The following is a 13,153-nucleotide window of genomic DNA, read 5'->3' on the forward strand; positions in this document are numbered from 1 at the left end:
TTTTTGAGTTTTTTACAATAGTTTTTGGTTTTTTGAGTTAGTTTTTTTATTAGGTATTTAGTACTACGATCTTCTTGGTTTTTAGTACATACGAAAGACTTCATAAGGCGCTGGTAGGACTCTTTGGTTTAGTGTGGTTTAAAAATATTTTTATATTTTCATTTTTGATAAGGATTTTTGGTTATTTTGTGTAAATAAAAGTAAATAAAAAAAATTTTAGAAAAAAATTAGGTTTCATTTTTTTTTTGGTATAGTAAAAAAAAATATAAATATTTTTTTATGGGTGGAAAGAAGGCTATCATTGGGGAGACTGTGAGGAAATTTTCTTTATATTGATAAAAAGTAGTTATCGATTCGATGTAAAGACATAAAATGCTTGCTCTTTCTCTAGAGAAAATGAATAGCAAATTTTGCCAATAAATTATTTCTATATCAATAGAGAATGTTGTTATCGATAGTTAAATTATGTAAAGATAGAATTCGTCAAGAAAGATTTTACTATTGATAACAAAATGATTTTAATTTTTCTCTAAATAGAAACATAATTTGTTATCGATAACAATTTTTTTTAAAAAGAGACAATTTGTTACATCGATTTCTCTTTATAGATATAATATTTGTTATGGATAACAAAATTATCTCTATATAGAGATATTTGGTTTATGTAGACACCAAATATTTGGTTTATGTAGACACCAAAATATCTCTATAACAAAATTTTCTCTATCGATAAAACATACTTTCTGCATAAAGACAAAATTTTGTTATCGATAAAAAAATTATCACTAAATGTTTGTTATCGGTAACAAAATCTTCTTCGTATAGAGAAGGAATGTGTTATAGATAACAAAATATTCTTTATGTAGATACAGTATTTGTTATCGATAACTAAATTCATCATATATAGAGACAATTTTGTTATCGATAACTATCGATACATGCAAAAAAAAATTAGTTTTTTGATAAAAAAATGTCTCTATATCGAGACAAAATTTGTTATCGATAACAAAAATGTCGCTATATAGAGAAAAAAAATTGAAAGCATTTGTTATAGACAACAAAACTTTCTCTATATGGAGACAACATTTTTTATCTACATCAAAATGTTCTCCAAATTGAGATAAAATTTGCTTTCGATAACAAAATTGTCTCTATATTGAGAAAAAAATTGTTATCGATAATAAAATGTTCTCTTTATAGAGAACAAATTTGTTATCAATAACAAAATATTCTATTGAAACGAAATTTGCTATCGATTATATAATTTGATATAATTAATTTGTTATCGATAAAAAAAAATTATCTACATTATTTGGAAATATAAATAAAGAATTAGTTTTTGATAACATATTCTTTATCCATTGGGTGTATGACTTAAAAATGCGGAATTTTTTTAAAATGTTTAGCTTTTATTTTGAACATTTGAACAATATAAATTTATTAAAATTATTGGCCATTGTTAGCTATGACCTTTTCCCATATTTCTGGCAACATATGGATTCCGAGCCAAAGAACTGCTCATCTTTTGAGGCCAAAAACGAATCAAGCCAATTTCGGATACTCTGTTGCAAAGTAAAGAGAGCGTTCTGCATCGATCGAAACAAATAGTAGTCAAACGATGCAAAACTTCCGCACTACTTCATTGTAAATACTTTTTAATAGGTATTGCCACATATGGCCTAGTGTTGTCGTAATGGAATATTATGGTTTCATGTCTAGCCGCATATTCTGGGAGTTTTTCGGCCAATGCTCGCTTCAAACGAAGCGGGTGCAGAAAAGCAAAAAGCTTCGCAGTTTGTGTTTGTTTTTTTTTTTTAAAGTTCCCTGTGATGGTCTGGTCAGGTTTCAGCAGGGCACACTTAGAAAGGTGACTGCGATAAAACAGCTGATTATTTTTCGCATTCGGTTCAAAAATTATTTTCTTTTATAGCGTTCAAGCAGCATTTTAGACATACACAATCGTTTTTCAAGGTCTCTCGGCTTCAATTCGTATGGTACCCAATTTCTCTGCTTTCGGATGAATCCAGCAGCTCACAAACTTTTCGAAATTGCTTGAGTAGATCCCAGTGATTTTGCATGCTCTTGTTTGTCTTTCGTGTCAAAATCACCACTTCTGAACAGCGAAAACCACACCTTGCAAGTTGAAACCGATGGAAAACATTCACCATAAGCTTTGGTGAGCAATCGGTGTGCTTCAGCGGAACTTTTTTTCAAACTAAAGAAGTAAAGCAAAACTTCTCGCATATGGCGATTCGGTGGTACAAAATTTTACAGTTTCAAAGCAAAAAAAAACTTAGTTGTTTACACTATAATGTTCAATAAATAAGTGATAATAAATAACAGCTAAATAACACTTGTCAAGTTGCTCACTTGGGTCCATTCAAAACTGATCCCATTGTGATACCCAGAGGTAAACAACAGGGTATTTATAATACGTCCGCTATCTCCCTGGTAAACCAACCAGATTCCCTGAATAAGGAGTGGATTCATCCTTGATAGCTCATCTAAACCCGATAGGAATGGGACTACGAGGATACTTTCCCTTAAGTTCATTATGACAGCTTGTACAGTAGTCATTCTACCGTAGGGCCAGTCTTCTAGCATGTGTCCCAATTATACAGTTTCCTGTAATAAAGGAGACAATTAGCCTTATTTGCTCACGATGGAATTCCTTAAGTAGATTATAGCATATGATGATTCATTGGTCCACCTGTTTTGTGCAGTCTCATATAATTTCAGCTGTACAATCATCTTGCATTTAAAGGGATCGATCACCTCCTCATCCATCATCGCACGCCTTTTGGCAAATTGATCTGGTATACAATTACTCTGATTTTCATCATGTCCAGGGACCCCTATAAGCGTTATCCTAGAATGTCTCGCTATCTCCTTTAGGGATACCCGGCATTCCTCGGTTAACCTAGATTTCGTGAAGACACCCGCTATTCCGTTAGCGGCAGCCTTGCTATCAGTAAATATACATATATCACCAGATATTCGATAATACCTCAGCCAATTGGATGCAAGTTTAAAAGCAGTAACTTCCGCCTGAAGAGCAGTACAGAAGTTAGGTAGCCTAAAGTAGGATTTTATAACAAAGTTCTCAATAAAGAAAACTCTACCGACCCTATTGACCCTTTGGATCTGCATATCGAATAAACGTTTTGCGATCCAGTAATCGACATTACTATGCATATGACCATAGTAATTCAGTATCTTAGAGTGTTAAAGGTCCTTACCGGTTCACGAGCAGCAGAATTTAGATCCATTTCTATCACCAGAAAATCAACTGGTAACCAGTTTAAAATAGTAAAAAGTGCCTTAGAGGAGAAAAATGGATTTAACAACTGCTTTGAAGATCTAATTGATACCTTTCGGCATAATACCGCTGTTAGTACCAATTGTCCTTTTACATTAGTAGATGGTCACATTGGCCTTATTAATCCTGTTCTGAATGTTCAGATTCCAGGATAATCTTTTATCTAGAGTGATGCCGAGGGACTTTGCACTATTCCTGTTCTCAAGACTAATTCCATTCAGTCTAGGTGGTCTAAAGTCATCGTTCTTGTACCTCCTAGTGAAGAGAACCAGTTCTGTCTATTGGGGGTTCACACTAAGGCCACTCGAAACACTCCATTTACTCAGTGAATGTTCGATTCCATAGAACAAGACATTTACAAGATATTAATACCGCTACGTCATCAGCATAAGCGACTGTTTTGATTCTTCTGCTATCCAGGGTATTCATAGCCATTTTCCACAAAAGTGATAGTACACCTCGATGGGGGGTTCCACGATTGTTCTGTATTTGGTGGGAGTAAAAGTGTCCTATCTAGAGTGATGCTGATAGACTTTGCACTACGCATGTTCTCAAGGCTAATTCCATTCAGTCTAGTTGGTCTAAAGTCATCGATCTTGTACCTTCTAGTGAAGAGAACCAGTTCTGTCTATTGGGGTTACACACTAAAGCTACGTTTCCGCATACACCGTAATCGGCACCGAAAACGAAATTCCATGCATTTGCACAAAAAAATTTCGTTTCAGAACTTTTTTTCGGTGCAAATGTATGAAATTTCGTTTTCGGTGCCGATTACTGTGTATGCGGAAAGTAGAAACTTACCAGATATTAATACCGCAACATCATCAGCATACGCGACTGTTTTCATTATTCTGCTATCCAGGATATTCATAGCCATATTCCACAAATGTGATGATAGTACACTTCGATGCGGGGTTCCACGATTGCTCTGTATTTTGTGGAAACCTGTACCGAACACAACTTACTCGTTTGAAGCAAGTATTTGCAAAACTTCGTAATATTCCCTCATGAATGAAGTGGTTGAGAAGTTTTGCCTCACCCGCCTTATAGTCCTGACCATGCCCCGTCCGGCATCTATTTATTTCGATCGATGCAGAACGTACTCTCTATGATACGATTCACTTTGGAACATATAATCCGATATTGGCTTGATTCGTTCTTGTCCTAAAAAGAAGAGCAGTTCTTTTGGCTCGGAATCCATAAGTTGCCAGAAAGATTTTAATAGTTCATAGCTAACAATGGCCAATACTTTGAATAAATTTTTATTGTACAAATGTTTTAAAATAAAAGTTAAACATTTGAATAAATCCCGCATTGTTAAGTCATACACCCAATAATAAAGAAGAGACGAAATTTAGTTATGTATAACAAATTTTGTTTTATATTTAAAGAAACTTTTGCATAAACAATTTTATTGTTGATTTAAATCACAAGATTCAAAATTTATTTGAAATGGAAATTGTTTAATATAAAAAAATCATAATTTTAAACTTATTGGCTTTTGAAGAGAATTGTTACAGATAAACTAAAAACTTCAATTTAATAATAATGAAAAACTTTATTTAGAATGTTTTTAAAATAATTTTTGTTTTTAGAACAAGTTTATCTAACAAGAAGTTTCCACAAAGTCTCCCCTTTGATACAACTTCCCATATTTAAGGCAGATTAAAATCATTAACATAAATTTGGTTTTTATCTGCTTTGTAGGGGGAGGAGGGAATAAGAAATAAAATGTACAAAAAGTTTTTGCTCTAAAATAAAATAATGTTAACAAAAAGGAACATTATTACTTACTTATAAAGTTTTTAATAAAATATATTGTATTAGGTATGTATTGGAATATATATATAAAAAATATATGTATATATATTGTTATATACTTTATATAGTATATAAATATATAAAAAAATCATTATTATTTTCATTAATTAAATATTTATTAAATTTAAAAACATGCTACATTAAAGAAGGACTTAATTTTGTTTTTAAGTTAAAAAAATTGCTTAGTTTTGTCTGTTTTTTTTTTATTTAGAAAGAGAGCAAAAAAGGGTAATTTTTTACTTTAAAGGTGGAGAAAAGGGGGTCTTTAGGCAGTAACAGTAAAAATATAGTATAAAAGTAAAAAACATAATGTCTGTTTATGCATAATTTAGTAGTAAATCAACATTATGTAAATGAAACAACCAAGATTATGAGTTTATATATTAAATTTTGAAAAAAAGAACAGAGTAATTTTGTTGTTGTTTTTGTTGTTATCTTTGTATTTGTACACAGAAAAAAGTATAATTAACAATAGTAGTAGTAGAAGTAGTAGTAATAATAATAAAAGAGTAACAAAACGAGAACAAAAACATGTTCAAAGTTAGCAAAAGTCCCAACAAAATAAAACCATAAATATTGAAATAGTACGAATAAATGCAACACTGTTTACAAAACATGTGTGTGTTTTAGCTTTCTTATTAATTTATTTCAATATTTTTTATATTGTTTTGGTTTAGTTTTATTGGGAAACATATAGCATTTGTTAAATTACAACATTGAAATTTGTTAAAATATTTATATTTTTTTCTTATTAACAGCTCATTTTTTGTACATTTATTTAGAATGGTTTAGTGTTGTGTTTTTGTTATTGTGTAAACATAAGTTGAAACTTACCCAGATCTACGATCTCTTGGTGTTGAGGGTGGTGTACAGGGGGAACTGGTCTCACTAAACGAATTGCCCAATGAAGCACACTGGCGTTTTTTGACGGCTTGTAATAAATTTAAGGTTGATCTACTGAGACTGGGTTTGATGGTCTGTAAAGTGTAAAAAAATTAGATTTATTTAACAATATCTTCTATGGAGAACAAACATCATAATATTAATAGGCAAGTCGATTTCTTTAGACCCCTTTTACGCTCACAATATACATTAAATTTGGGCAAGAAATATACCATTTTAAAGGGATTTATTCACAGAAGTGCAGAATATATATTCTATTGAAATCGGTTCAGTCTTTTAGGAGTTATAAGCGTTTAAAGATGCTACTAACACATATGCAAAAACGTGTACATGTGAACCTTAAGCTAAAAAGTAAACAAAGCAAGGCGTGTTTGCCCAATTTGTTGTTGTAAATAAATAAAAGAAACAATTAAAAAGTATTGATTTCGCTCTGTTTTAAGTGAGAGTTGTTATAGAAAACAAAGAAGAAGACTTTAGTAATTTAAATTCGCTTTAATAAATATATTTTGAAGGTGTTTTATTTATTTTCTAACTCCCATATGCATAAACAATTTTAAAATTTTTATAAAATTTGTTTTATAAACCTTTGACAAATTTAAATCTGTTTATGCATAAGGGGGTAAATATGTAATTGTAGATAAGTAAATAGTTATTTTATAATTGTGACGATTTTCAACGGTTTATCACTGAATGGAGTTTAATGAAAAATGGGGCGGGTCGGAAAAAATGGTGAGTCGCCTCCCATACAAAGTAAATAGTTATTTCTAAATATTTTGTGAACTATAATTGCAAGATTCTTCAAACTTAGTCTAAATGGCTCTGTTATAATTTTGCATAGTTTCGCTGAAATTGTTCGGGATTGGAATAGTGGGCGTGGCACACCCTATACAAAGTATATAATTAATTTCGAATATATGTAGAACTATAATTGTAAAAGTGTTTAAACTTTTAGCGAATTAATTTCTTATTACTATGCGGAGTTTAGCTGAATATAGACGGAATTAGATTAGAGGGCATAGCACCCAAAATGGGAGAGGTGGGAAACGGATGTGAGTCACCTCCCATACAAAGTTATAATTGCATGGTGCTTCAAACTTTGTCCGCATAGCTCTCTTACCAATTTACACAGATTGGCTGAAAATGGTCGGGATTGCATTAATGCTTATGGCGCAAAGTAAATAATTAATTTTGAATATCTGGAGAACTATAATTCTAAAAGAATTTAAACTCTGTATCAACCAATTTATTACCATTCTAAGGAGGTTATCTAAAAATGAATTTATTCCTGATCCCTGTAGGAATGACTCCTCCCTTATAAAGGAAAGTTAAAGTAAAGCTTGATATTTACATAAAAGGTTTAATAATGGGTGGGATCTGAGCAGTGGAGTGGTGTCTCCCATACAAAATTAGTTAGTTATTTTCGAATATCAAGTGAACTGTAATTTAGAGATTCTCAAATTTTGTATGTGTTATTTTCGTATTTCCATTCATATTTTTTTAATTTTACTAGGGTAGGGGTAGCGAAGTACACCGGGTTATACTAGTTATTATTGATAACTAAACATTTCTATATAGAGTAGAGTTTTGTTAATAATAAATAAATGTTGTGTATACATATATTTCTATTGGGTGTATGACTTAAAAATGCAGGATTTACAATAGAAGGCGAATCTTTTGAACTAGGTTTTTGTTTAATAATTTATATGTCATTTTGAAGGGTACATATCTGTCATTTATTCTCACTTAGTATTGAACATTATAGTGTAATCGACAAAGTCTTGTTTGCTACGAAAATGTAGAGTTTTGTGCCAAGGAATCATCATAATTTTAAAAAAAGTGCCGCTGAAGCACATCGATTGCTCACCAAAGCTTAGAGTGAATGTGTTCTATCGGTTTCTTCATGCGAGAAATTCAGAAATGGTGATTTTGAGACGGAAGACAAAGATCGTCCAGGCCAGCCAAAAAAGTTTGAAGACCAAGAATTGGAGGCATTATTCTATGAAGATTGTTGTAAAACTTAACAAGAGCTTGCAAAATCATTGGGAGTTATTCAAGCAGCAAATCCCCTTGACCGGATGGCATCATTCCTGCTGATTTTAGAAGAATGAAGAAATAGTTGTACCATGACTCACTAATAATATATACACAGCGTGTATCAGAGGACCTATATTTTACATGGTGGACGGGATGTGGATTAGTCTTCATTCTAAAATGAGGTAAGGTGACTCATAATAAACTAAAGGATTACAGACTAACCAGACTTGCATCCTGCTGAAAACCCTAGAAAGGGTGATTGACATATACCTGAGAATGACAATTCCTACGGAACTCATCTCTATCGCATATATACACGTGTTGCCTTCCTCGATATTGAAGGAGCTTTTACCAATGTCAGTCCCAATGCCATCCTATCTACGATGGACGAACTTGGGATTGATCTTTATGTACGCCGGAAAAATACTCGGTTAGAGTCATGTGTGCTACCTTAGGTGGCATAAGTGTTTCAAAAGTGGCCAATTGTGTGAATGGCTATGAATATCCTTCTGCTCAAAATGGATAGCGGATTGAACAAAACAGTCGCGTATGCTGATGATGTTTTGGTATTAATATCTGCTAAATTTCTCGATACAATATCTAGTTGTATGGAATCGGCATTAAGTACACTGAGTGAGTGGAGTGTGTCGAGTGGACTTACTGTGAACTCCCAAAAGACGTTCTCTTCACTAGGAGGTACAAGATCGATGACTTTAGACCGATGACTGAATGGAATCAGTCCTGATACCAGGGATAATGCAAAAAACCTTGGCATCATTCTAGATAAAAGATTATACTGGAATCTAAACATTCCGAACAGGATTAATAAGGCCTATGTGACCATCTACTCCTGTAAAAGGGCAATTGGAACTAACAGCGGTATTATGCCGAAAGGTATCAATTGGATCTTCAAATCAGTTGTTAAACCCATCTTGTTTTATGGAGTACTAGTGTGGTGGTACTCTTTAGAGAATGCTACTCACCGGAAGGCCGTTGAACGACTATACTGATTACATACGCTATAAGGTCTACCTCCTCTCATGCATTTTTTACCAATTTAAACTGGCTACCAGTTGATTTGATGGTGATACAAATGGCTCTCAACTCTGCTGTAAGGCTGAATGCTGGCTGTTCGTCGTCTGGTAAGGACCTTGGGCATTCTAAGATACTGAATTACTATGGGCACATGCATACATATTTATGTCGATTACTGCATCGCAAAACTTTTTTTCGATAGTCATTTCCATATTATAATCCCGAACTGGGATTTATGGCAGCGCGGGCTCTTCCCCCTGACGATGTCATAAGAATATATACCGACGGCTCAGAAAGTGGCAGGATAACTTTGGGATAAAATCCTACTTTAGGCTACCTAACTGTTCTTTAGGAGGAAATTACTGCTATTAAATTTCCAACCAATTCACGACATCTAGATTGACGGAGGAATGCCGGGTATCCCTAAATGAGATGGGCACGATGGAAATCAGTGTAATTATATAGCAGACGAATTGACCAAAAGGGGTGCGATGATGAATCAGGAGGCGATCGACCCCTTTTCTGGTATTTCCCTTGAAAATGCACAAAACAGGTGGACCATTGAACCTTCATGTGGAATAACGAAAGCGACTTTGGCGAATATATTTATGGAATTCGGTCGTGAGCACATAAGGCTAATTGTCTCCTTTATTACAGGACACTGTATAATTGGGACATATGCTAGAAGATTGGGCCTACGGTACAATGGAGGTATTGCAAATAACCTTCTGTTTACCCCTAGGGTTTCCCAATGGAATCAGTTTTGAATGGACCCAAGTGAGCTGCTTGAGCAGCAATTAGAAAATGTTTGCGAGCAACAGGATTCATCCAAAAGCTGAGAATTTGGGTACCATACGAATTGAAGCCGAGAGACATTGAAATATCATAATGATGCTTGGTGCTTGCAACGAATCATTACTTGCGATGAAAAATGTCTCCATTGCAATTACCCGAAGCGTAAGGGATCATGTGTGAAGCCCGGCCAACCAGACGAACCAAAGCCAAATATCCATGGCGCTAAGATTTTTCTGTATTTTGGAACCAAAATGGTCCTAACTATTATGAGCTGCTGACATCAGACAAGACCACAACTGATTCGTTTGAAGAGAGCATTAGTCGTAAAACGCCCAGAATATGCGGACAGACATGAAACTGTAATATAAGTGGTTGGGAAGTTTTGTCCTGTTCGACTGCTATCTATTACTATCGATGTTGAACGCTCTCTCTGGGATACGCTCCACTTTCACACTCAGAGTATCCGATATTGGTTTGATTCGTTCTTTGCCTCAAAAGATAAGTAGTTCCTTTGACACGGAATCCACATGTTGCCAGAAAGATGGGAAAAGATTATAGCTAACAATGACCAATACTTTAAATTTAGAAATGTTTCAAAAGCTAAAAATTCTCACATTTTTAATTCATACACCCAATAGATACGTATTTTTTGTTATCTATAAAGATAATATTACATTTTCTAAATTTCTTTGTGATCGATAACAAAATTTTAGATATATAGAGACTAAGTTTGTTATCGATAACAACATTTTATCTAATTAGAGATAGATATTATTGATAACAAAATATTCTCTGGATAAGAATCAAATGTTTCTATATGGGGGATTTCATGTCAAGTGAACCAACTTTTGAAATCGATGTCTTCCGATCGGGATGAAATTTGCACCAAGGTTAGCTCTATTGGATAGTAACTCAGACACAATTTTTCAACAACATCGGTCGAGAACTCTCTGAGTTATAGGGGGTAAAATTTTGACAATTTGGTCAAACAGGGGTTTTTTCTTATCCATGTAACTTATTACCTATTGTTCTTAGCAAAATGTGTTCCAAATAGTATAGATAGCTATTTCTTCGATCTTTCGAAAAAAAATATTTAAAAAAAAAAATAAAAAATTTTTAATATTTTTTTTCCGAAATCAAAAACTTTTTTGACTTTTTTTTAAAATACGCTATTTTTTTTTTTTTTTTTTTTTCTTAAAATAAAGTTTAGATATTTTCCTTGAACACCTACTTGGTCGCTTAGTGGGATGCGAGTGGGATATCTATCAAAATAAATATTTTGTAACTCAAAACATAAAATTTTTTACTTTTTTTGCAAAATCAAAAACTTTGTTGACTTTTTTTTTTCAAAATGGACCCTTTTTTAATCTTTTTTTTTAGGTCAAACAAAAGCTTAGATATTATCCTTGAAGACCCTTTTGGTCGCTTAGTGGGATGCGAGTGGGATATCTATCAAAATAAATATTTTTTAACTCAAGACTTACAATTTTTGACTTTTTTTTTTGCAAATACGATTTTTTTTCCAAATGGGCCCTTTTTTTAAATTTTTTTTTGTAGTCAAAAGAAAGCTTAGGTCCATTCCTTTAAGATATTTTTAGTCCTTTAGTGGGATGCGAGTAGGATATCTATCAAAATAAATATTTTGTAACGCAAGACATACAATTTTTTAATTTTTTTTTGCAAAATCAAAATTTTTTTCCAATATGGGCCCTTTTTTAATTTTTTTTTTTGCTCAAAAGAAAGCCTAGGTCCATTCCTTTAAGATATTTTTAGTCCCTTAGTGGGATGCGAGTGGGATATCTATCAAAATAAATATTTTGTAACGCAAGACATACAATTTTTTAATTTTTTTTTGCAAAATCGAAATTTTTTTCCAATATGGGACTTTTTTTTAAAAATTTTTTTTGCTCAAAAGAAAGCTTAGGTCTTTTCCTTTAAGACCTATTTTGTCACTTAGGAAGATGTGAGTAGGATATCTATTAAAATAAAAATGTTGTAACTCAAGACATTCAATTATTGACTTTTTTTTTGCAAATTCGAATTTTTTTTCAAAATGGGCCCTTTTTTAAAAATTTTTTTTTAGTCAAAAGAAAGCTTAGGTCCATTCCTTTAAGATATTTTAGGTCCCTTAGTGGGATACGAGTGGGATATCTATCAAAATAAATATTTTGTAACTCAAGATATACAATTTTTGATTTTTTGGCAAAATCAAAAACTTTTTTGACTTTTTTTTAAAATGGGCCCTTTTTGTAATTTTTTTTTTTGCTATAAAGAAAGCTTAGGCCTATTCCTTTAAGATGGTTTTGATCGCTTAGTGGGATGCGAGTGGGATATATATCAAAATAAATGTTTTGTAACTCAAGACATACAATTTTTGTATTAAAACATTTATTTTGATAGATATCCCACTCGCATCCCACTAAGGGACTAAAAATATCTTAAAGGAATGGACCTAGGCTTTCTTTTGAGCAAAAAAAAAAATTAAAAAAGGGCCCGTATTGGAAAAAAATTTTGATTTTGCAAAAAAAAATTAAAAAATTGTATGTCTTGCGTTACAAAATATTTATTTTGATAGATATCCTACTCGCATCCCACTAAGGGACTAAAAATATCTTAAAGGAATGGACCTAAGCTTTCTTTTGACTACAAAAAAAATTTTAAAAAAAGGGCCCATTTGGAAAAAAAATCGTATTTGCAAAAAAAAAAGTCAAAAATTGTAAGTCTTGAGTTAAAAAATATTTATTTTGATAGATATCCCACTCGCATCCCACTAAGCGACCAAAAGGGTCTTCAAGGATAATATCTAAGCTTTTGTTTGACCTAAAAAAAAAGATTAAAAAAGGGTCCATTTTGAAAAAAAAAAGTCAACAAAGTTTTTGATTTTGCAAAAAAAGTAAAAAATTTTATGTTTTGAGTTACAAAATATTTATTTTGATAGATATCCCACTCGCATCCCACTAAGCGACCAAGTAGGTGTTCAAGGAAAATATCTAAACTTTATTTTAAGAAAAAAAAAAAAAAAAAAAAAAATAGCGTATTTTAAAAAAAAGTCAAAAAAGTTTTTGATTTCGGAAAAAAAATATTAAAAATTTTTTATTTTTTTTTTTAAATATTTTTTTTCGAAAGATCGAAGAAATAGCTATATATACTATTTGGAACACATTTTGCTAAGAACAATAGGTAATAAGTTACATGGATAAGAAAAAACCCCTGTTTGACCAAATTGTCAAAATTTTACCCCCTATA

The 13,153-nt window shown here is 32.2% G+C and overlaps 1 protein-coding gene across 1 annotated transcript in view; it reads right to left on the reverse strand.

Moving 5' to 3' along the window:
- The window catches only part of Slob (Slowpoke binding protein), a 158,679-nt gene that overhangs the window by 11,434 nt on the left and 134,092 nt on the right, over positions 1-13,153 (reverse strand). The window contains exon 11 of the mRNA XM_065501827.1: positions 5,975-6,117. Within this exon, the coding sequence (XP_065357899.1) occupies positions 5,975-6,117 (143 nt within the window). The remainder of the gene's footprint in view (positions 1-5,974; positions 6,118-13,153) is intronic.

This window comes from Calliphora vicina, chromosome 2 (genome assembly GCF_958450345.1).
Source record: "Calliphora vicina chromosome 2, idCalVici1.1, whole genome shotgun sequence".
NCBI lineage: Eukaryota > Metazoa > Arthropoda > Insecta > Diptera > Calliphoridae > Calliphora > Calliphora vicina.